The sequence below is a fragment of the Parus major genome, chromosome 2 (assembly GCF_001522545.3).
Source record: "Parus major isolate Abel chromosome 2, Parus_major1.1, whole genome shotgun sequence".
NCBI classification, from domain to species: domain Eukaryota; kingdom Metazoa; phylum Chordata; class Aves; order Passeriformes; family Paridae; genus Parus; species Parus major.
Genome location: NC_031769.1, coordinates 131556618 through 131583521, shown reverse-complemented (window position 1 = coordinate 131583521; position 26904 = coordinate 131556618). Strand labels below are relative to the sequence as shown.

General features: G+C 34.0%; 1 protein-coding gene across 44 annotated transcripts in view; it reads right to left on the bottom strand.

Moving 5' to 3' along the window:
• The window catches only part of RIMS2 (regulating synaptic membrane exocytosis 2), a 443102-nt gene that overhangs the window by 113462 nt on the left and 302736 nt on the right, over positions 1 to 26904 (bottom strand). For 36 of the 44 annotated variants that reach the window (XM_033512411.1, XM_033512408.1, XM_015618871.2 and 33 more), the window contains 2 exons: positions 21099 to 21278; positions 19873 to 19982 (listed from right to left, as the gene is read on the bottom strand). In XM_033512411.1, the coding sequence (XP_033368302.1) occupies positions 19873 to 19982; positions 21099 to 21278 (290 nt within the window). Of the gene's footprint in view, positions 1 to 19025; positions 19059 to 19872; positions 19983 to 21098; positions 21279 to 26904 lie in introns of all 44 variants that reach the window. The other 8 variants (XM_015618869.2, XM_033512392.1, XM_033512403.1 and 5 more) reach the window with 3 other exon arrangements.

Here is a 26904-nt window from a genome sequence, read left to right as displayed (position 1 = left end):
AGGAAAAGTCAGGGCAGAGATACTATTCTGCTGAACCCTCTCTGGAAAGACTCCCCCTGGAAAGATGTGTAGACATTGTATTTTGAATCTATCATGCAATAGTTAAAGCAGCTGGAAAAGAAGCTATATCACATTCTGATCCTGACTTCTACAAGCAGCGTTTGTTTTATCCTGTAACTTCTGATGCATCAAAAAGGAAATGCAAGTGCACATCTGGACTTTTACAGCTAGGTTGTCTACTTCTTAGGTTAGACCAGATTTTTCTGGTTTTCTTCAGTTCTGAGTCTTGTACTTTCAGCTGTACAATGGCTGAACTTCAGCAAAACGCTTGGATATTATCAGCATTATATTACTATGTGGGTGAGATTTCAGTATTAATTTAGGAGGTGACACAGCCAGCCAATCTTGTAAGCTTTGTGTGACTGGGAGAAAGGTTATTATTAGAGTGAGACAACTAATATGCCCAATAGAGCTATTTGCAACACAGAACTGAACTTAAGTATTCTTGCAACTGAAAAATCCCCATTGCCTTGAGTAGATGTGGATCAACCTTTAAATACAGGGTGAAACTTGCAATATAAAGATCCCTTTTCCCTTTCCTTTCCCTTCCCTTTCATTTTCTCTCCTCCCTACCTTCTCTACACCTTAAAGCATGCTTGCCCTTTGCAAGTGTATAAATTAATGTGACTAAGACCTTTTATTCTCTGATTATGAAGACAGAACAATACTATTATCATCATCTTTATTATTACTAGGTTTACCTTTTACTGCTATGCATTTGTAGGAACAAAGATAGCTGAATAATTGAATTTGACTTGAAATTGAATTTGGAGTGAAAGAAAGTTTATGACAGTTTTTAGTTTCAGAAGAAACCCATTCATGTACAGAGGGAGGAAAGAAGAGGTTTTGTGAGACTGAGAACTTCAGATTTATGAAGATATAAACTTCAGCTTGTATAAAAAAATTACACTGGAATATTATTTCTGCCATGTGTGTTGGTGAAAGAAGGTTTCAGATTTAAGTCTGTAGAAGATGATTTTCCCACCATACATGCAGTAGATACCTTGGTTTGGTCAACTAAATAAGAATCAGCATAGATTACACTTGGATTCCTTAGGCTTACACAAATATATTAAGTCATAAAAAAATTCAAAACTAGAAAGCAAACTATGTCTAATATTGTGCCATAAAACATATTTTCTAATGCATGTGCATTCTAACACAATTGTTTACAAAAAGCAGATCTATTTTGGCTATTCTAAAACAGAACTAAATCTAAATGGTAATCTAAATGGCCTCTACATGCTGAAAATTTCACACCAAAGTGAAAAAATAAGGTACATAAAGCACACACGCATTACAAAAGCATGAAATGTAGTTTTATAGTCTCATGCTTTCATGTGGTTTTCCAAACCCTGACAAACCTGTCTCAGAATGGTGTTTCTTTTTCGGCAATGGTTTGTCATCAGTTATTGTACCATTCACCTTTTTCTGCTGGTCCTCCCATGTAACTTCTAGTGTAAATCAAAAAAAAGAAATCAGAAATATTATGTAGCTTACATCAAAAGACACCTAATATCATTTGGGACAACTTGATCTAAACAAATGTATTATCATTAACATTAAAATTTAGATTAGTTCTGTGATGGAGAGAATTAGTACACATCTTAAACATTCTGGAACAGAACATCTTATCCAAAAGTTAGTATCTATGTAACTTGTCAAATATTCTGCTATCTTTAAAATTTAACAACTGGTATAAAAAAACAGGGGTTTGTTTACACAATAATTTGGTCCTTTTTTAAAAGTTAGTGTCCTACATTTTATAGTTTCTTACTTTATCATTGTGTTTCTCTAAGTTATAAAGAAAGTTAGAAATATTTTGGTAAAAAAGTCTATGCAAAGATATAATTAACAAAAATAACCAAACAAAACAAACAAACAAACAAACAAACAAAAAAACTGAACAAGCAACCATGCATGTCTAATTTAAGTTGAAAAAATGTTTTTAACAATTAATTCTTAAGTCAAAACTAAGTCAGGTTTATTTTCAAAATCTGGAACTTTATCTAAATTCAGTTTCTAATTTGGGCAGATTAAACTACTCAGTAAGAACTCCTGCACCAATTACTGCTGTATCTGAATTGGCATTTCTGATGTAACTGCTCAGGAAAATAGAAGCATGTATGCTCCTCCACAGAACTACATTCTCTAGGCTTGTGCACTGCTGGTCTTTTTGAGGTTGTCATATTTTTTATTTACAGTTTAATTCTCTATCTTGACAAACTAGGTAGTTAGCATAAATATTATAATCTTTAAAATTTTTGGAATCTCAGCAAAACCAAATCTACACCAATTAACAGGGCAGATCCAATACTCTAAGCTCTATTTTTGCTTTGGGCTGTTAAGAATCTGCTCATTTTGCTGAGCCCATAAAGTGCGAAGTTCCTCACAACCATTGCCCACAGATGTTATCACTTTTACAGTCACAGAAATAGCCAGTGATGAAGAATAATATGATAGACATGGAAAACATTTTTAATCTTACCAATTCAAAATAAATTGACATAAAGTATTTTAGCCTATGACAACATTATTATTATTACTATTATTTTTATTATTATTACTACTACTACTACTACTATTACTATTATTATTATCCTTTTTCAAGAAGATTGATGGATATCTAGCATTCAAAATTTAAACATGTGAAAGTGTAATCCATATGCATCCTGCAGCCTTCTACACTTTGGCTGTTGTTGGTCCAAACAGGCTGCTGTCCTATAAAAGGCTGCTTTGATTTTTGAAACTGATGGAAATGTAGGTTTAAGTAAAAATGCCACTGTAATGATTTCATGACACCACAGATATGCAAGCTGAAACAGACTCTATCATCTTTGAATTACCATGTGTAATGAGTACTGAATGAGAAATCTCAAACAGAACATTCTGTTACCAAACCATGGAAATAAAACCTTAATATGATTCTTCCTAGTAAGAATGTGATTCTTTCTTTTTCTCTATGAATAGACACAGTTCACAATAAAATATCTACTGGTGTCATTTATCCTTTCTTTTTTTCAAATGAGTCCAGAAGAATCTTCTTAACCAGCAAATCAAAAAACTCAGTGACCACAGTAAAACTACTTTTGAATTTAAGGGAGTTAAAAAGTTACTGCTAGGAAAAAAACCTGTTAATAGTTACTGCTGTGTAAAAAACCGCCATTAACTGTAATTTAGGCCAAATAGTGGAGATCTTAGAATAAGATAAAAAGTAGGCATACAGTAATCAAAAGGAATTTTTCACGATATACAACAAATAATCTAAATACTGAAGAATAGCAGAAAGCCCAGTGAACCACCATGCTATTTTTATGCAAATTTAAAACTCTCTCTTTTTCTCTGACTCAAGGTCAGAGCCCTTTTCAGAGCTCCTGGTTCAGTTCTGAACCTAAAAATTGTGGTTGTCTCAATCACCAAAATCATTAATAATAACAAAGTTCCTTACTAAAAGAAAAGCTTTATTAAACTTTGATAATTCTTACAGAGCTCAATATCTAGAAAATAGTTAACCCTCTTGGTAACACTCTGTAATGATATTTGAATTGACAACAGCAAGGGAATAAAAATCAAATAAAAATCAAATAATTTGAATAAATAGTTTTGCCTCATGTTAACCTTAAAAAGAAAAACAAGCAACATTACAAAAAGCCAGACTGGCTACTATATGTTTCTGAGGAAAGTGATACAATGAGCATGCAAACACTTACAGAAAACATTCCAATGACTTCTTTTCTATAGCTTCAGTATGTTTATGGCATATCAGCATTAAATTCAAATGGCTCTTTAGTTTTATTAGCAGTTAAATACAACACTTAGATTGAGTGTATGGGGTCTGGCAGTACTCCAGATGAAGTGAAAAACTTCACTGACTTCTAGAACATTGCAAGAGTTTTACTAGTAATGGTTATTGTTTCAACTGAGAAAAAAAATGTAGATTTATACATTGGATTTAACCAAATATTTGACCTTTTCTTCTACATTTTTTAATTTCATTTTCATCTCTATGTTTTACAAATATGAGAAAATATGTTTTAAAGAGAGTTTAAAGGAGAGTTTTCTGTTTGGGAACTAGCATGAGATGCTGGTGCTTATTCCAAGTGCCAAAATGTCAGTGTTGCTCATATACTCTTTGGTTAGACAAATAAATTTAGTTACTATAATGTCCTTTACACAATGTAGTCTCTAAAATCTCTTTTTTTTCCCCAAGGCAAAGGGCCACCATCTATTCCCTTGTTTTAACCAAATCCAACTTTGGTCAAATAGTAAATATTTGGAAAAAAAACATACAGTTTTCTAGATCATCTTTCTCCTATTACCACTCTTACTTCCCATAACATAAACTTCATCCTGTCTTCTTTTGTGATAGTTGGCTTATGTATAAATAAATATGCAAAATTATTAAATATTTATACAAAAAAGATCTTATATAGATTACATAAAAGATGGGATTCTTGAGCCAGTGTATTTTAATCAGCTGATGCTCCTTTAGGGCTAGAAGGGTTTGACAGGTGCCCCAATGCAGATTTTCCCATCAGTATGAAACAGACAATCTTTAGATGCAGTTGTTTCTTTAGATGGAGTTGTTGCACCCACCCCTGGGCACTGCAGAGTGAATAAAGCAGTTGGAGTGACATTTGTGCCATTCCCTGGTGAGGATGACACTCACCTGTGCTGCCTGGGAGAGGAGGCGTGGTGTGCTCCTGCCAAGTACAACCTCAGCATTCCTTACACTTTTGTTTAGAATATTTAATATGAAAAATACTAAAAATGTGGAAATAATATATGAGAAGAATAGCTGCATATATATAGCTTTCCTGAATTTCTAAGTATGCTAGATTAGAACCAGGAATGTTGCAGTTGAATTGGAAATGGTGCAGCAAACTGCAGAAGTCCAAGATGATGCAGCAAAATACCAGATACTAATGGTGAGGAATTTTCCCATGCCAATACCCCCCTTCTCCCTTCTTTTCTCAATACTACAAGCAGTAATAGTCTTTCTCACAACTACACTTGGAACATTTTTATATATTTCCTCTTTCACTGGAATTTGTCTTTTTTTTTTTTTTTTTTAATCCACTTCAGCTTTTATCTTTTTTTTCAGCACCTAAAATTTCTGGGAACCAATTTTTATCAGTGCATTTCTAGTTTTAGACTTTTGATTAGCTTTTCATAAAGTCTTCACTTTTCCATTAGGACATACTTAATTTAGTCATATTTTTTCTGCACATGAAAAGTACTCAGAACTATTTTTAATTTTATACAACGAATTCTCAGAAAGAAATGATGTTATTAATAATATATGGGGACAACTACTGTAAAAGTAAGTAAAAAAGTGCATTTGGCTAGTGCTTCTTAAACCAATGCAGCACAATAAGTAGTCATTAAAACTGTGGGATAAACTGTCAGAAGCTGAGAAACTGTTTTGAATCAGATACTCAAGATCTCAACTCATGCATTAAGAATACAAGAAGAAGAATTAATTAAGACTAAATTCATGACTCAGTTTTACTTTTTACAAAACAAGGTCCTTAAGGAAATTAAAGAGACATCAGTCTCTAGAGCTCACACAGAGAGAAATATTTTCAGCATGTCAAATCTCTACTAGGAGAAAGCAAATGGCTTCCAACCATGATGTATGAAATGTCCCAGATGTACTAAATTGTATCTGGAATGAATCCAGTCCCACCTTACAGCACCAGGTGCTCCTAATGGCATCAAGGCAAACTGGAAGTGACACAAAGTCAGTAATCAAGATTTTATGCCAGATTGTTGATGTTCCTACACCAGAGAAATCTTCAGGTGCCTCATTAAAACAGTGTTGATGCTTCCCTTCCCTGATGTAATAGTAACAAGACTCAACCAGTACCCAAAAACAAGTAGGAACACACATAGTCTTTTTCTGACAGAGTGAGACCTCCTGCCTCCCCAGGTAATCCCCAGCCATCCTGAGGAACTTTCAGCTTCCTCTTTCATCACAGTAGCAGCTGATCTACATTTTTTTCTCTCTATATACTGGAATATTTCACAGAATGTTTCTGTACCTTGGAGATCAAAGCATTTATCTGAGACATGATGATCTGTCTATCCTTCAAAATCTTAAATGCTGCTTAGAACATCACCCTGAATGCTACAAAGTGTGGGCAGTATAAAGGCAGGGACACACACACACATATGTACACACAACCTTCACGTGAAAATAGCTTGCAAATTAGTGCCAAATCAACTAATGAATGCTAAGAAACGCTATAAAACTTTAAAATAAATAAATTGTTCATTAACGGCTTACATTATGGTTTATAATGAACACAGTGTTCCAATAAAATTTCTGACATATCTTAATGATTTATTGTTTCGATTTAATCTTTCTTACTTAACTACATACGCATTCTGCAAAGAAAAGAAAAAAAACAAACCAAGAAATAAATTGCTCAAACCCCAAACTCTGAGTTTCATTTCCTGGGGCTGCAGCTGGAATATGTTAAAAGAACTTCAACGTAAATCATCAGGTCAGCAAAAAAGAGTTCTGCAACATATCTACATTTCATATTATTGTAATAAGTATTAAAAATATGACATTATGCTTTTGATTATTCCTGACTCCAGAAATGTTTTCTTCAAGTTGTCTCCAAGGCTACATTAATCATTTGTAGCTGTAAATCACATAAGTCTAGTCCAGTAGCAGTCTCTTCTCATCATATTCTCTACCTGCAAATTCAGTCAACTGTATTTTAAACATATATTTAAAACATTTTTCCTGGTGGATTCCTCTATGTGGATAATAAATTGATTGTAATCTTCTATTGCTTATTTTTATAAAAAATTGTAGATATACTCGATCAAGGTCCCAGAGAGCACTTGTTGAAATAACAATCAGTAAAGTCATAGCCTATCCTTAGCTAAAAATCAGAATATCATGTTGCTACTTTCATAAATATAGCAGATTTGTAAAACATAAAGAAACACTAGAAAAAAAAAATAATACTCCAAATGGCCGAGAAGAAAAGTCAGTTAATGTTACATTAAACACAAGTACATTAATATTTAGTAAAATATATTTAAATAACACAAAGTAAAGATATTATTTGTAAGCCACTATCAAGGCACTGATTTTTTTATTATTTTTTTTCCAGTACCATTTTGAGCATGGGGAGGATTTGTTTGTTTGTTTCACATCTTTTTTCGTGTTTTTAAAATATGGCAGCTTTGCTCCCTCTTCTGGTTATATGCCTGCAGCACTCCAGAGCCGGCCATCAGCTGCTCCTTGGGAACATCTGGAAGGACACTGCCCCAAGTCACTTGTTAGATAAGAGGGGTCCTGGCAGGACTGGTTTAAGGGGAAAGAAACGGTGCAGAGAACCTGTGAGAGGGATGGAGACACCATGAAAAGGCAGCACCGTTGTTTATGTAGATTCCTGAGGCACAAGGCATAGGAGACTGGGCAGCCAACATCCTGGATAAGCCTCACTACACACTTGTCCTGCTTAAATCCCTTTCTCCAGCATTCATTCCTGGTCTGCAGAAGAGCAGACACTGGGCTAGATGGGTTTTTAGTCAGGAGCTGGTATGGCAATCCTTATACTGCTGCAATAGGTAAGCACAATAAAAATCAAAATATCTTCAGAATTTAAAGAATCACGAATTAAAAGAAAAATGACAAGTAATGTTCAAAATAAATGTGGAGCAAATTACAAGCTTCTGCTCTACACCTCTCTTCCAGAGTGTCTCCTCAGTTTGCATTTCCATTCCCTGGGTGACAGGGAATACTCTGTGCATTCAAGAAAATCTGAACAGCCTACAAATTCACTCTGCAGAATGCAGAAGGTAAGGTTTAGCTTGATACAGGGTTTAGGATTTTCTTTGCATGTTAGTTTTATATTTATTGAAAAAGCTGAAATCTTATAGTAAGTCATCAAACACTTTCTAATTATATTTATTGAAAAAGCTGCAATCTTATAGTAAGTCTTCAAACACTTTCTAATTATATTTATTGAAAAAGCTGCAATCTTATAGTAAGCCTTCAAACATTTTCTAAGCAGAAAGATAATTCTTTATTGTATGATAACATACCAAACACACACACCCCCAAAAAAAAGTCAATCACAGCTACTCTACCCTTTTTAAATGCAGCTAAGATTGAAGCTTATGGTGCACTTCTAAAATGTAGAAAAAAAATCATTCTGAAAGGGGTCTGAAACTAAGCCAGTCGATTTAAGCACTAATACCAACAATAAAGAAAATGTAATTATCAGCTTACATAAAGATGAAAAATACAGATTTGTTTCTTCAGAAAGCTCTAGGTTTTTCCAAATGTCAATTACTACTACTTAATAACATAAAAACTTTCTTATTGCTCAAATTTACATGGAAATTGTACATCCACTTTTACATGCAAATACTGCCTGCACCAAAAGGCCTGTTTCATTCTTCTGCATTACTTCTGAAACATTTGGTTAGTAACCAGAAAAACTGTGTTTGACCAGCAGACAAAATGACATCCCATTGTCACATACCAGTCTTAGAAATGCTATGTGGTATTGCAATGTAGTTTTGAAAGACAGAAACTCAATTTTTTTATAAGTAAACTTTGAAGGAATTTATGGACAAGTTAGTAGCTAGACTCCTTCTTATCTGTAGTATCTCCCTGGTAGTTTCTATACCATAAGGAATTTTAACAGAATGTAGGTTCTTCAGTCTAGAGCATTTTACTGGCACTTTACTTTTACTGATTTGTGTTGTATTGTGGGGTTTTTTTCAATTCCACTCTTTTCCAAGCAAGCAGATTGCAATTATGTGCCTGTCTACAACTAGCACAATCTAACCAGGTCTACAGTTTATTTAAACCTTACTTTGCTTGAACTAGAATTTAATTAAAATGCAGTATTTCTCTAGGTACTCATAACACATAGGAATATGTTAAGTATTCTCACAGCCCACGTAAAACACATCCAGTATCATTTCTCATGCAAAATTCAGAAGCTGTTGTGGTCTCTTAGTGAAGTCTAGAGTCAGTGAGCCAGAGGAAGAGAAAGCACCTAGGAGACTCACAGCAGTCATGTTCAGTAGTTCAGGCAAAGTGTAGGCCCCAATTCCACAAATCCAGATGGTCTTAGATGGAAAAAGATGCTCAGGTCAGCCTTCAAGATGACAGTACCCTCTGGCCTGACAGGAGCATGCCTGTTGCTCAAAAAAGTGTATTTGAACTTACTTCTGCAAGTCAGTTAAACAGGTCCATCTGCCACCACTTCTTTGACTGGAATCACTCTATTCTGCCTAGTTTGCCCTTCAGTCACCTAAAATCTTTAGATTGTGTCTAAACTATACAAGACTTAAGACATAATCCAGAATACAGCATAGTTTCAGTTCTATTCCTTCAGGGATCCAGACTGCTCACAGAGTGGTGGCACTTCCACGCATGGGGAAACCGGAGTGCACAGAGAGGGCAGCACCCAGAGACTTGGGTCTGGGCTTGCTCTAAACTCAAGACACAATATGCTCCAGACATTTCTCAGTCTGGGAGACGACAACTGCAAAGCAGTCCTGATTCCCATAATATAGACAAAAATGTAGTGTAATCCTGTAAAATATTCTGAAGAGTGAGGGAATATGAAACACTTAAAATTTTGCTTTGGTAACTACATCATCTTCTATGCACTCTAAATTAAGACAGTAAAGGGCAGAGTTACCTGGATTCTTATCTCACAAACTCAAATTATCAAAAAGATGTATACAAAATACATGAAAGAGAAATGCAAAACACCTGAGGAAGATTGGAGAGATGACAGTTTTGGAAATAAATATTTGAAATTCAATATTAGACACTGACCATTCTATTGGAGTATAACAGCTCTGCAGAAAAAACTTCTAAAACATAAAATAGACACCTTAGAAAACTTAATAAAAGTATGAAACAAACTATCTATATAGAGGTTAGTAGTAGTTAGTTTATTGTGCAATGTACATCTTTTGTGCTCTACATGTGAATAAAATATTGGTTTTGTTGAAGGAGTGGAAGATAAACCAAGAACAAAACCAACTTTAGCCTGACTAAATCACTGTTTATTGTTTAATCAGCTTTGTCAGGTCAGTGGCAAAAGCCTCCAATGTTAATACGATTGGAATTTAGATCTTGAAAGTACGACACTGAACTATCTGGTTGGCAGCATGGATTACAGGTACAGCAGCAGACTCCCAGTGCTTGAATTCATTCAGGACTGTGCTGGCACAGCCACAAGCGAGGTGACCCCTCAGACTGCTCCGACAGGCTGGTGACACAGCACCTCTGCAAAGCTACACCGTTTGGTCTTGCCTACACTTGATAACAGGAGACTAGAAATGGTGTGCTTGTCCTGCCCAGACAACAAACTAGCACAGGCAAAACAGAATCCCTGCTCTCCTGGTATCTGTATTCCCTCTGCTAAATTGTTCTGGGGAGCAGACAGTTAGGAATGGTCCACAGCAGTGTAACTGCATCTATACCTCTTGTAGGCTACTGCTAGAGATGGAACTGTAAGAGTGAATACCCAAATTTTAAAAAATCCAAGACACTACCTAGCTTATATTTCATTCATTGGCAGAAGGCATCAATGACAGAAAATCTAATTGTAGTAAGGTCTTAGAAGTACATGAAAAAGCAGTAACATATTTCTTCAAAATTATCAAAGCAATTTAGAAGCATGAACTTGCATAAAACTTCAAAGTAAGCTATGGTTGTTCATTGCAACTTTCTTGTTCTATTTTTTAGATAAGAAACTTAAATCTCCATGTTAACATTTCAGTGCTTTGAATTAAGCTTATTGCTACTGCATTTGAAAGAGAAGAGAATATAAAACATAAATACAAACTAGACAATGGGAATGATTGCAAATAACATAAACCTTTCTCTAGAAGCACATGGTAATTAAAATGGTCCATTTTTTCTAGACTAATTAAAATGCACCAAGCTTTTAAAATATGTATCCAAGCAATGTAAAAGAGTATAGACCTGGTAAAAAGTGGAAGACAATGCAGACAATTTTGCAGATGTCTGCAAATTCTACTTGGCCTCTTAGGGCAAGGCAGCCTAGGAATTCCAAAATGAGAAGAAATATAAAAACTACCCCTTTAGCTCAGCCAACCTGATCACATATCTGCCTACTGTAAACTTCTGCAAATTATCTTCAGTAATACAGTTAGCTGCAAAAACATAAACATCTGGAGTTTTTGATTCCAATAAGTATTTTTAAACCTTAGTTGAAAATAATTATATCCAAGAAGTAACACAACACACTGAAATCGAACATATGTGAACACACTATTTTTGAGCTAGTAGAACTAAGCAACACACACACATGCAGAAAAAAAAAAAGAAATTTCTCAAGCACCTACAATTCATAATCAATGTTATAATCAACTTGCCTTTTCGCCCATTAACAGGTGGGGTTTGATGTTTTTCCTCACAGTCTTTACAACATTAAAAACAGACAATGATGAATAACAATTGGAAGAGTTACTACAAAGAACAATGTAACTACAAGCACACACAAACCTGTTGTAAGCTACATGAGCAAAACTCCATGCACTACACCTGAGTTATCACAAAACACAGAGTGAAGAGCACACAGTACACACACCACTGAACACCACAGAGACAGAATCATAACAAAAGCAATAAAACAGTAAACTGTACTATGACAAAAATGGGAAGGCAAAGATATTAAAGGACACTTTGGATGCCTAAGTGAGAACCAAAATTTAAAAAAAATAAACCTGCTTTCCAACACTAAAATCAAGAAATTGCTCCAGCATCCAGAGTTTTGAACAAGTAATGAGTCACATCACATTAATTATTCCTGACTATTTTCATAGAAGAAAATAGTAATCCATATTTTCTTCTCTTAAATAACGATGGGAAGAGGGCTCAGGGCAAAGGATTCAGACACTTAGACTATTAAGCAGCATTTAGCATTTTAGGCATATTTGTGTGCTAGCAATTTTTCCTACCAGCTAGTACTAAATGTGTTTCTTGATCAACTCTTTTTTTTTTTTTTTTTTTTTCACCACGCTTCCATCACTTTTGGCAATTATTAGCTATTAATTAATTATGGACAGCAGAATGTAACCTATTAACAAGGCATGTAAATGGAAATTTATGCATTTATGATTCTTCCTTTGAAAAAGAAAATGAAGAACAGAGAAATTATTCCTTTAGATCTCTGCATATCTTTGAACCGTACTGGGTCTTTCCTGAAATTAGAAGTTAAATTTATGTTTTAATCACATGATATTTGAGTTGAAAAAAGTATTTGCAACTGTTTGATTTGATCATGAGCTATCAGTTTTCATCACACTACCAACTGAACTGTCTTCCAAGCAGGATGGAGGACATCATTCAGAAAGGTTGAAGTATTTCCATGTAATGCAGTTGCTTGCTATTTTTACCCAGCATCAGTCTGCTTATGCAAACTAAGGGAAAAAAAAAGTGTCATGATACAAAAAAGTTTACTTCCCTGCTTGTAAAAATTATTAATGCAAAGTAGACAGTAGCACATCTAAGAAGTACCCACCCAGATCTGCTAAGCCTGTTACTTGAGCATAGTGACAGAGTATTTTCATAAAAAAAGAATAAAAAAAGTAAAATAATTGGGTTCTTTTTTTCATGTTGAATTATTTAAACATTCACAACTGGCAAATAAACTATGCTACAATGAATTTGTTTGTGTTGTTCTTTCATGATAAAGATAATGAAACTATATAAATATTCTCTGGATTTTTTATGTTCAATGTATTTATAAGCTGTCTGGTAAAGCTTCCCTGTATACTCAGGGGAAAACATATCTAAAGGAGATAGGCACTTGTGGTCAGACAGACCTGCCTCCACCTCTGCCTCCTGAACTCCAGTACGCTTGTTTTCTTCATCTCCTGCTGCATTAGATAAGCAAGGGATGAGAGAGGGGGAAAAAAGCAAGACAAAAACATGCATGCTTTGTTACAAGCTGCTCAAATAAAAAATAAACATCAAACAAAAGACATCCACAATAACATACAAACCCTCAGTCTGCAGCAGGAATTATTTTTTTAGTGAATCAAAGATAAAAACATTGTTGTGCTATTTTTCATTTATATATCTAGTTATTCCAGTGAGATCTTTCTGCAAGTAATGATGTTCGTATGCAGCCCTTAATGTCTTTTGTCACCAATTTCTCACTAAATTTTTAAGCACTGGAAAACAGACAATAAGTACCAAAGCAGAGAAAACAGAGAGATACAGGTAGATAATTAGTTTAAATCTTCTGCTTGGCTTTGCTTTAGTTTTCCTGGGAATAAAGTCCAAGCCTCCATTCTCAAAGAGCATATTTAAAATTTTATAAAAATCATAAAGTAGTGAACACACTTGGTACTTTAAAAAGAGCAGAAGAAAAAAAGAAAATGCTTTTTCAGCTAGGGAAAAAAAAAAAGTATCCTCAATTTGCCAGATAATATGTTTTTTACCTGGATTTCAGAGTAGTTAGAATGCAAAAAGAAAGACATTTTCCACTAGTATCTGCAGTTGTCTAGAGCATATTTAAATAGTAGAGAATACTGAAATGGTTTGGAACAACAGTGGAAGTGCCATTAATGATAAAAAACACAAATATTTTTTAATGTCTAAAATAAAGAACCACAACTTTCTTTTGTGACAAAGCTCATGAGAGTAACAACAGTAATAATACTGAAATGTCAAACTGAATTACTGATATACTATATTCTGCTTTAATTTAAATGTCAATTCTTTATTAAACAGCTTTGATGTGATGCAATATAGAGTAGTTTTTCAAGGCTCAGATTTTGATTGCTTATTGAGTTTTCATGTTCTCTGTTTCCAAAATTCTTTCTAGATCTCTCATTACTTGTATAAGTTTATGATAAATTAAATACCTCATTGAATTACTTGACTTTAGGTTTAGCTAGCACGTAATAGTAATTTTAAAACCACTGGTTCTAGGAGGTTATTTTTAATAGAGATATTCAGGCTATAATCAATGCAGTGCAAATGCAAACTAATTTCTGCTTAGATTTCTGCTCTACAAATCTATGATAAAACCAGAATATTTAAATTCCAACTGAAATCATGACATTAAAAATTTCAATTAAAATATTCAACAGGGATATCACCTATACAGTCAATCTTGTCTCATAGAAATGAATGTATAGAAGATGTGCTTAAGATTTTTTAAACCCATTTTCAGTAGAGTTGAATTAAAATGGTTTTGGAATTTAGGTACCCTGAAAGGCAAATGAACAACGGCTGTCACAAGCACAGCTGTATGACTTCTCAGTCATTTTCCTTTTATGCCCTTTGTAGTCTCAGACCTACACATTAAGATCTTCACATTTCATAAAACTGTTTAATTTCTCCTTTTGCCAATCCAAGAGGAAATTATAAACTACGAGTTCCCTTGAGATGTCAGAACCTTTTAAGTAAGCACTTTAAACTCTGGGTTGTAGGTAAAGTTTGTACAAGTTTTTTTATGGAAATTGTACTAACGCAAATTAAATATTTTAATATTCTTCAAGATGTGAGGATTCTGCTGCCTCTCAGCATCCAAAAAACCAATCCAATACCCAAAGGTGTATTTTTGCAAAATCACAGTTGAAATCAAAACCCCAAAGTAGACTCAGAAAGGATCCTAAGGAAGCCTTTGTACCTATGTGAACCAACCTATTCTGTTTGCTGTCAAGCCCACAAAATGCCAGATACACTGTGCAAGTATGAAGGTTTCTAACACAGTACAGCCAGTACCACAGAAGTAACCACACAAAAAAAGAGAGCAGTGCAAAGCTACATATTTCCATATTTTAGACTGCTGTGTTTGCCTAAGTTCATAGCCAAGCTGAAGGTAATCTAGGTTATCCTATATTTTATGCATGAGATCAATCCTTTATTAAAAAAAATACCATATGCCATATATTCTAAAATCATAGCTGATAGAGTATGATAGAATCATGACCAGACTTAGTACTGGTCCTCTGCAATTGCATTATAACCATTTCTCTGTGTCTCCCATCAAACTAGGGTAGGGCTACATAAAACACACAATAAAATTCCTTTTCATTTTGTAAAACGAATTCTCATTTAAAGAAATTATCTTCTAAATGAGATAAAAAAATTAAAATAAACACATGTATTTCTGTCAGTAGTAGCTATGCTTTCCTAACCATTCCAGACTGCATTAAATTGCAATAGTACATTGTCACTATACTTATGTCCTTTTAGGGATTTGAATATGTATCTGAGAGAGATAAACACTGACTAATGGTTTCTAGCTATCCCTGATTAAACCTAATCAAGTATTCCTGTTAATTCTATTCATATCTAATTTTATTCTGGAAAAAAGATTACCCACACCTGAAGTTAAGAGGGGACAGTTAATCAGCATTAATGTCAGGCCTTAACAGGTTCTGAAATAACTTTCTCAAGACACAAGATTATTATGAGATCATATAATTAAAGTCCTTACCATAGAGCATAAATAGAAAGGCAAATCCTTACTGAGCTCTACTATTTGTTAAATTTCTGAGTACTTTATTTCCAAATTTTAAGGTTTTATTACATCTGTTTGGCCTAATATGATTTTCTAGTTTTTATGGTTGGGAGATGTTTTTGTGGAAAGAAGAAAGAAAGGACTATATTTATTTTTAAAAGGAAAAGTAAAAATATATATTAGGAAAAAATGCTCTCTCTCTGATTAGTAATTAACAATGAACTGAAAGAGTGAATATTGAATACTTCCACTTTATGGTCTTCCATTTTAATTAGGAGTAAGTGGTCAGTGATTTCATCTTTCTGCCAAGGCAAGTAAGAACAAAGAAATAAATTATAGCCACATATAAATGAAAAAAAACCTGTTAACCCTTAAGAACTATAAATACTGCACTATTCACTTCTTGTCAACAGTGCAAAAAATACAGAACACTTAAGAATACATCAATATTTCAGCACTAAAACCAAGTTCAATTTCACAATACTTTCTACAAATGTTAATTTAAACAAGATATTTATATCTCTAGGGTAATTTTAAAACATACAAGCAAGTGTTTCGCTGAAAAAAAAATTCTTCTGGCTTTTCATTAGTGAAAATCTGTTAGATGGTCCCAGATATCTTTTCAGAACTATTTTGTAACCACATAACATGAAAATATACTAAACTAATAAAATCTAAAGCAAGTCCCAAACTGCCTAGATGCTAAGGTATAGCCTGGGTATACGAGTTAATGACGTGCATTTCAGAAATACCTGGTCATTCCTAACAGGCAAATCTGATACTGCAGCAAACACAGCAGTGACAACCTAAGGAATTAGCAAAAATATCATGACCATAAAAGGCTGCAAATCCAACATAACTAAGGATATTGTATGTTCTACTGAGCATGTGGAATACTGATAAAAATATGTTTGGGTCAGTACACCACAGGTAGGAATGGTCTTCATAGCTATTCCCACGTACCTTTCTTGAAAGCAAACACTTTGGTCTATCTTGAAATAAAGTATTCAAAAGGCACCTTCATGTCCTGGAGCAAAAAACTCCCAACCACATAATGCAGTTCATGGAACTAAATCTAACCCAAATCAAGGTTTTGTTAATTCTGATCCTAATTTGGAAGGCAATTACCCAAAGGGTTAGGTTTTTCCCTGAGATTCCTTCCTTTCCATTTCTAGTCACACAGCCATAAGCACACAATATTCAACATTCTAGTGAGTGATGTCATATACCAAAATATTATCTCCAACAGCAAATTACTCCCTTCTTTCTACTTGAGTTCTGGTATTTGTACTACATTTAAAGAAAAGGTATGCAGATACAACCCTGTAAGAAATACAGATTATTCAAATGTATGCAAACTAAATGAGACCACTGTGGAAGTCTGCAACAGATAAGCTTTTCCTTCTTTCTTTTCTCTTTTACAAAGCTTATTTTTAATCCATCATTGCCTATAAGGTACCTTTTAGTAACTCTTTTCATGAGTTTGATTTTAACTTAATCTAGTCAACAATGAAATCCTTGATTTCAAAATTCAGAAAGTTTAACTTTCATTTGAGTCAAGTATGTGTTCTGTAAGAGCAGAAAGAACTACTCTGTGACATTTTTTGGTATGGTCATATTGCCTTCCCAATAACACACAAAAGTTTTGATTAACACTTAAAAAAAGTGTAAAAAAAAGGCATTGAAACCTACTCAAATATCTACAAAACTTTCAGGTTTACTTGATGCTAAATTTCTTAAATACTAATATAAACTCTTTCTATGATAGTTTCCAATTCTATTAATTTCAGGTTTTGTAACTGGTACTTCATTTGCCTAAAATAACTTTCTGTAAAATTCAATTCTCCACAGTAAAAAGACTGCTATTAATCTTAATTGTGTTCTGTCACTGAACGAAGTTAGGTAATCTGCTGTTCTCGCAGTGCACTCTCCTTTTTAAAGAAAATTACTATTCCCTTTAAAGAAAATTATTAGAAAATCCTGAAGAAGGACAGAAAAAGCCTCAAAGAATAACTCTATTGGTATTAGAATATGAGCTCTTAATTCTCAAGAGAAAATTACATAGAATACTCTATGAAAGTTGTATCTATGGATTAGGTTTTTTTAAGAGTGTTCACCATTTTTATATGTGTAAATTCAATATGAAATATGTCTAGTTACTGTATCTTGAGTCACTTATGATGCTTTGATTGTATATTAGAACATCAAAATCTGTGGATCTGGCAATTTTTCATGACCCAGATTTTCCGAAAGACTATTTTTTTTAAAAGACAAAGTAAAAGGAAAATATTACTCAGTTTTTGAGTAAAAAGAGAGCTCCTCAAGTCCCAGCAGTACTTACCAGAGGAAACAATTCTAGCACTCCTATAAAAAATAATTATTTTATTGTATTTATTACATTTCTCTCTATAGAACCTATGATGTAAATAATAAATAAGACTGTTACCCTCTCTAATCGAACAGAGTAAAGATATATTGCATATACAAAAATTGTACTTCACAATTGCTGCTCTAGGGAGTTCACCATCTAAACAGATGTACTAAGCAAAGAGCAGGGAAGAGTGGTAAAACATAAAAGCATATACAGCAATGACAGCAAACATCATGTGAATAGATGTGGTTATTGCCTGGAATATCTAGACTGTATTTCATATAAGCAAGTCACAACACATAAGACAAAGAAATTAATCTAACAGAGTGATGATCTGAGAAAACAAGAGTTTTCCTTTCATGAAGTTTTGTTTCCCAAATGGAAATAAATACTGTAAACATTGGAAATACTAAATTAAAAAGTCTGATGAGACAAACACAGTAAAACTACATAAAGACCCTCAGTGGTATAACCAAGGACTGCAATTGATATCTTGTGGCTTGCTACTAAGTAAATTAAATGGTTTTAGTACTATAAAATATAAGGAAACTTTATTTAAAGCAAAATATTTTAACTTCTTGAAAGATTTTCTCAATTCTATTTTTTCCCATATTATTTGCAAATTATGTACTAATTCAGCAAACGTATCACAGTATAAAATATTTGCAAGAAAAACAGTATTCTGATTGAATGTGTGGCTAACATAAAACATGTCAAATCGCCTCCAATGCTTATATTTAAACATGTGCCTGAATATCTGCTAATCCTGGAAATGTACCTACATAACTGCTGAAATTCTCTTATTTGCCATAGGGTAAATTCTAGGTTTTTAAAAATGAATATGTGTCTAGGTACTTTTCTAATGATAATCATATTTAGATTGTATTATTTATATTGTCTTTTTTTCATATAGAATCCTGTAAAATTTATGAGCCATAGATCTAAAAATAAAGACTAAATCATTATGACAATAATTCTGACTATGTCTGTGCAATCAAGTAACATCAATTGCAGTTGGGTTTGTTTTTCCCTATACAGCCTGTGAAAAAAGGCCTTCAGGTGAAAAACAAAGCCCTTCTTTATGTACAGACCTTCATAAGATTCTATCTCCTTGTCTCCATTGTCTACGGAAAGTCACAAAAACGAAACAAACAAACAAACAAACAAAAAAAAAAAAAAAGGAACCAAAGCACAGGGGTTAAAACCAACAGAAGTTTCTTAAAAGTTACAAAATACATGTCAAGAAGGATTAAACAAAGGAGTGTATATGGCCATTTAGACTGATTTTGCACAGCACAGCTAATTACTAAAAATAGAAGGGTGAAAATGTATTTGCTGTCAAAAATATGTTTATATACCTCTGCTTCGAAAAATTTCAGTAAATATCTCCATCAACCAGTGCTTTTAATAGAAGATTAAAGATAAGCACAATAACAGTACCAGTAAAACGTGAATCATGAAATATCTGACATTCCTTATTTTAAAGATTATTACCTGTCTTCTTGCTCTTCCCGTTTCAAGATGCAGAGGTTTTGTATTAGCAATCTGTAATACACTCCATGTGAGCCCACAAGTGATCAGCTGGGTTCCTGACTCCCAAAAGAGCCAGAATTTTGTCACTAGACAACATACTAAAGATTATTTCCTGTGCCTGTTGAAGTCAATGACAAAACACATACTGAGTTCAAAAGGAACAGGATCATGCTAATAGTCCACCCTGTTTTGTGTGCATTATACTGCTGATTATTCATGTCAGCCAAGAGTACTGTAGATATTAAAACATAATAGAAGAAAAAAATGCAATACCATTACCAAATCCCAACTCTGTACACAAAAACTCAAGAGATTTCAACTGTAATGGCAAAAGAAAAATAATAAGTATAATCAACCTCCATGAGCAATTTGGTAATGTCATGAGGGAGAAAACCATCCACTTACTTCTCTCCAACGTCCCCTTGGGTGGGAGCTGCGGTAACTGCCTGCCCCTTCGCCCTGCTACTGGAGTACTTGATGGACTTGTCTGGACAGACCCAGTTCGAGGATGTGACCTATGGGACACATATCAAAACAAACCACAGCCATTAAATGACAAAGTCATTCTTAAGTATCGTCAAGAACTGATGGCATGACTAAGTAGACTTTACATCATTTGGGACCCTTGCAGTCTCAGAGGGAAACTATTGTATATTTTCAGAAAAAGACCTGATCAAAAAGAGAAATCTCTCTATGAAAAGGAAGCCAAATTAAGGCTGAAGATGCTTCCATAAGATGCTTTTTCACACAGTCAAGCCAGAAAACATGTTGTGTGCATATTCATGTGCATATGGATATAATAGCCACATACACATAAATTTATTCACAAGTCAAATTCAATTATCTTTACTCAGCTTGTATTTTCTTAAATTACCTTTGAGTTGCAGTGAGATTACATGAATTTGTCTGAACAGAGTAATGAACTGAGGAAAGACAATGATATTTGACTCAATTCTCACTGGGGATTTGATGATACTAACTCTAACTTTCACAAAACAAAAGAATGTATTCTGCAGTTCTAAAATAAATAAAGGCTCTTCTGAACATGATCTAGACCAAAATGTGCTAATCTTTTTATTGTATTATGTTTGTTTAAGCTAAGAATAATGTATAGAAATCCTCAAAATATCAATCAGGGGTACTCAAACAGGAACAGTACAGACTATGGCACAGTTAAATGTAGTCAGAGAAAATGGTGGTTAAAATGATAAGTAATAGACAAAGTTAGTACAGTGCATCTAAAGAAACTTTTTTTTTAAAAAAATAGTTTCATTTGATGTTATGATGGGTTGTTCCATAAGCAATGTCTGATGAACACAAATAATTTCTCATTCTGTAAGAGAAGAATATGATAGTTATGAGGTGCTTTATGTGGAAACCATCCAGGATTCCTGACAAATGAGAAATCATAAACAAACGTAGTTAAATACTGTTAGCAAGCAATTTGCAATGGTAGCCACACCATTATATCCAGAGTAGAATATAAATAGTGTGTTCACACTGAAAGGGTTAGTATCTATTGCTGCTAGTGATCAGCTAAGGATGAGGCGATACCAATTAGCTACTGGGAAAATAAAATGGTGAGCTGGTGGGGCAGAAGGGGTTTAGTCTGATTGATTTGTCTGTTTCACCTCGGTAAGGCAGGTGAAGGAGGGGCAGATCTTCCAGTCATTAATGAAGGCATCGACCTGATGAGGTTTGAGTCAGGACGCTCTGTGGATCGGGAGCGGGAGTTGGTCCGCTCTAGCACAGGACGTTGCTCTGTTGATCTGGATCTTTGATATGGCTGTCTATCTGCTGCTTCACAATTCCTGTAATGTTAGTCAAAAAGCAGCTCAGTTGAACTTTGACTTTTCTATTAATTATAAAATATGCTGCATGATACTGGTTTGGAGCAAATCATTTTATTATATACATTTTTAGGGGGAATCAATTTTATGAGATAACTCCTTGATAACATACAGGTTTTTTACACGTATTTGACTTGCTCCATACTCTTGATAAATGGGCTGAAATGTTTCCAATGTCTCAGTAATGACTATCCATGCAATAGTCTGTTTCCTGACAACTTCTGGGTTAAAATAATATTATTTTGTCAATTAATATATCAACCTGGGAATAAGAAGTAGCTGACATAATATTAAGTCTCAATAAAGCTAAGAACTCATTAATTGTGCAGTTTAATTGTGCATTATTCCTCATATGAATAGATTTCTACACATTTTTTACAGTTTGCATTCTCTCTAGAGGTAGCAGTCTTGCTTGTAGGAAAGTTCACAATCTAGATGTTATAATTACCATGTAGCATTGTTAACTGTTATTAGTCTTGGGGATGTCTGTTAGATACAGGCTAGGCTATAGTGATAGATTCATATGTGGTGCTCAGACTGTATTCAGATGAAAATCTACATCATTAGAACTTAAAGAGGATCCAACAATTAGAAAAAAATTGGTTTGTAATTAAATTTTTTTTTTTAACCCACAACCTATGGAACTGTACCAAAACAGTAGTGGAAAAAGTTAATTGTTAGAGATGCAGTGGGAAGAATTAGACTGAGTAAAGAAGAATTTATTGATCAACGAGTGATATCTTCTACTATCATAGGCAATTAATCAGACCATTACTTTCAGAAATTAATCAAGCCCCACCTTTTTTTCCCCAATGAATTTGGTCTGTTTTCAAGGAGTAGTATTTGCTAGCAATATCTTCAAATACATTAAATCAAGGCAATTAAAAAAGTAAAATCCATACCCTAATGGAGCTATTTATTAAAATCACTCCTCCCAGCTCTCCTTGGGTAACTGAACAGATACAGAATACAAATGGGGAATGTGTACCCTTCAGGATTTTTCCTTGAGCGAAGTCATGCATTTTACAATGAAGTCAGTTAATACAATGAGTGGCTTGATGGTGATTAAGTGTAACAAGAAGTCAAATTTTAATTAGTATCAGAAAGGAGAGAGACATACCACAGCCTTATTATGAAGACTTTTGTGTTAGTAACAGCATTTTATTTCTAAAAGCATTGAAATAGAGTATAGAGCTTGACTTTGCTGAATGCATTTATAAAACACTCATTAAAAGCAATCTTTTCAGGCCTTCCATGAGGTCATAACTGGACTCCTAGAGCATACAAAGGACTTGACACAGACAGATTCAGAATAATACCATACATCATGAACCTACATCTATAAGCTCCTAACAAGCAAACACCACAGCGAGACACATAAACAAAAATTAGAAGCTGAGGCACTAAAGGTTGTTTTTGTGCTAATGAGCCTGGCACAAAACCACAGGATTACCTCACTTGTTCTTCTATCAGTTCTGTTTCTGAATGGGAAGCTTCATCAGCAAAAACATCCACTGTCTCGCTTCTTTGTTGACAGACAAAGAAACACAACCTTAGCTTTAGTAGGAATGTTGTTTAGTTTAAATGACTGTTTAAGAGAGATTTCAGTTTTATGGAAGGTGAGAAAAACATCACCCATCTACATGATGGCAAGAAATGACCACAGAATATATTATTTGACTCTAGGAATAAATTCTGAGAAAAAATATTCCTAAATTCAACAAAATTACAAAAAAGAATAATATCCAGGCCTTGAAAAACCCATTGTTTATCCACATATTTAAGAATATTAATGAACCCACAGAGACTTTTTTGGGTCTGTCATCATTTTTCCTGTCAGTGAGTAGAGGATAACTGGAGCACCCAGCAGCAATATGGTGAGGCAATCACTCCATGCTCTGTTTCTCTCTCCTTCCCACAGCCAGTAGGACACTCAGAGGAACAGCTGAGTGGCAACAACATGCTTCTCATAAAGACTTCATGAGAGGCTTAAAGCTCCCATTTGTGACTTGTGAGGCCTCATTCTCTTTAGCTCTATAGGTATAAAAAGTAGTTTTTAGGATAAAGGCTCTGACCTATTGCCTGATTAGAAGGAATGGCATTTTTACCATTGGGATCAATACTAATGTCTTAGTGGGCAAGTTTTGTGCTCTGCAGAGCATCATGGAGCAACTGTCGCTAACCACAGTGCTAACAGATGAAGGCCTCAAAAAATTCATATTCAGTAGCTAATATAGAGTTTGCTACAATCTCCAATGGGCATTTCAAGCAGAAAAACAAACAGGAAATCCCCAAAGTGAAGGAGAGGGTGGATTTTGACAGTAAACCTTTGAAGCTGTGGCAATGCTGTTTGAAGACTAAGTTGAGTTGTGAGGTTAAACTGATTGTCACCCTCAGGTTCCAGGCTACAGGCTGCAATCCTCTCAATAACCACTGCAGCAATTGGAGGGCTATTTCAAGGGGACAGTCTTCCACTTGAAAGCTTCACTTTGTGGTTTTACATCATACACATATAAAGAGCAATTAAAAAAATAGTTTTACTCTCTGGTCTTCATCCTCACTCATTGTTTATCCTTTTAACACACTTGCTACATGATCCCAGTCTTCAGCAAATGTTCCTTTTATAGGAAAGCCATCATTCCAATAACCTGTTTGTGCAGTGAAACTCCTTCCTTACCGCTGTATACAACTATGTATGAATATCAAAATCCAGCCATAATTATGGGAGGAAGTTAAACTAAAAATGGAAGTTTCTAAATTTTCAGATATCACTCTTAAAGACTTATGCTTACAAATTATCTAGATGAAACTTTCTTCTTTTCTTATTCCAAATCATATCATATAAATTACTGATTTTTAAAGAGGGAAATATGGTAGCCTTAGTTAAACTATTCAACACCCATATAATATTTTAATGTACACTAGTACTTCTTACATTTGCTAACAAACTTTCCATTATGAAAATACAGTTAATGAAATGTCAAATAATGACTTCCTCCATCTAGTACTGCCTATTGTAGTACCCTTCTACTTTTGCTAGGGAGGTCAGGCCTGGTAGATGGCAAATTTCTTTGCCAAAATCTGCAAGACTTGTGAGCATAACTCTCCCTTACTCTGAGGAAAATGTACAGCAGTATTTGCTTCTAAACCAAGCAAGCTGATCACTGTGAGACTGTTTGAGCTCTCTGTAAGTCACTACACAGAAAGCTCTGTAAGGATTCAGAGCCTAACTTCTTATTGCAAACCCATCAAGTACTAGAACTAGAATCTAATGTCATTTAGGTACCACTGTAAATTCTAGTTGCTGTAGTACCTAACCAAAGGTGTTACCAAACTTTATTTTTATACTGATTTGTCTCCATTTATATATATAAACATATATTCTGCAAATTTCAAATGTGAATTCTTTTCCCAATGTAGTAAATAAGACTTTCTGAATTTAATTTTTCAGATTTGTTAGTTTTCTTAACAGGCAAAAAGAATTTTCAACAAACTATTATAGTCACTGATCTAAACTTAGGAATAGTTAAAGTTTTATAAAAGATTAACATTTTCCAACAGTAAGCAATTGTAGCAGCTTACATAACAAATAGAGCTTATTTTTTCCCCCAAAATGACTGAAAAAAATTATTTTAAAATCCATGTTACAATCTTTTACTTGGTACAAATGATGAGATCATGCCAATCACCATTTTAGCATTAGATTTTTCTTGTAACAAAAATCTGAAGAAATAAAAATAGAATTACTGTAGAATTACAGTACACTACAATTCAGCCCCTAGTGCATCTTTTTCATCTAGCAACACTGAACAGAACAAGAAAAACACAACAACACACTTTCTAAGTATCAAAATTTCAAGCTTCAGCTAAAATACAATGGCAATACCTGTCAGTGTCTGTGGATGGCTGCTGGATTTCAATCCTTGGACATGTTATTCTTCTACTAGCTATAGGAACTTTGCTGTTTAGTCACAGACACAAGATCCTCTGTTAGCATAACACAGATAAACATGTCTACAAACAAATGAGATTTCTAGTACCAAAAAAACTTAAATTTGAGTCATAAATATTGTAATGGAAAATGGGAAGGAGTCAAATCTCTAGAAAAACTGGTGACAGGATATCTCAGCAAATAACTCATCTATACTCATAAATGAACTAAATATAAAATTATGTGCTGCTTTTTAAAGATAGGAACATAAAGGTTTTAGGTACTGTGGTTTAAAAAAAGAAGTAAAGCAAGATACTTTGGTTGCTGTAATATTCTATAATGTTTTTAATATATGTAATATATTAAAATATATTATGTATATCTTTTATATATTAAAATATATATATAATATATACATACATATACATATAAATATGTATACATATACACATACATATATATGTGTGTGTGTATATGTATATACACATATATATATATACACGTCCATATATATACATGCATCCATACACTGATATGATCTAGTCACTTGCATATTACGCTGTGGTGTATGTGGTACCTACTGGTGTATCTCCATGCCAGTGAGAGGCATGATTAAACTGTAACATGCCAGAGTCTGAACTATTCTACTAACTCAGCTAAGCAGACAAAGCAGGGAACTCTGCTATGATCCCAGGCACTTTGTGCTCCACATTCCTGTGCTCTGCTGCAAATTTCAGATGTGAACAGAAATGTTACTGCTCACAGATTCCTCAGGTATATGGACATGGCATGCAGTCGCTTTGGTGACTGTTGTTGACATAGCTAAGATGTATTCTCCAAAATATGTGATATGATTGATATATTTTCTGAAGAATAGCAAAGTCATGCTTGGCATAGGGAGCTAGAGCAATGTTTTTTCCAACCCACATTATTTTATGATTCTGTGGATGCAGTAAGAGGTTTATACTACCTATTACAATCAAATATCAATAAAACCAATAAGTAATGTAAGTCCTGGAACAGTTAAGACTGAAATGATGTGCATTTCATATATTCTTTATTTGTAAAAGAGCTGTGCTTTTACTTTATTTCATCTGGTATTTTCAATGTACCTTCTCACTTATATAGCCAGTTGCCTTATACAGTATCCTATATTTTGCCGACTACTTTTCACTTTCAACATCTTTAACACAGACCCTCAACTGACACACATTAAAGAATCACTTTGCAGGAATACAAATCTCTGTGTTCATGAGATGACTCACTGAAGATCACGATAAAGCTGATTAGGATTCAAAAGCTGGGAATTCAAAATTCTCAAAGACAAGAGCTGAAATCCTCTCCTCTCCTTCACCCCAGATAAGTTTTATAACAGAATCTACTGCAGTGATTCTCTGCAGATAATAATCTAAACTTCCATTAAAGTACTGGAAATGTTCCAAAATATAACGCTTTTGGTTTTCTATTATAAATATATTCCACAGTTCTTCCCATTTCAGAACACAATATTTCAACCACTCAACTTGAGTATTATGCCATAATGTATGAGCAAAACCAGGAACATGCCTGGGTTTTAATTAACATATGTCTCATGACTGAAGTATAGTGGTATATAAGACAATGCATAGAGGATCTTGAGAGGGAAGCAATGAAAAA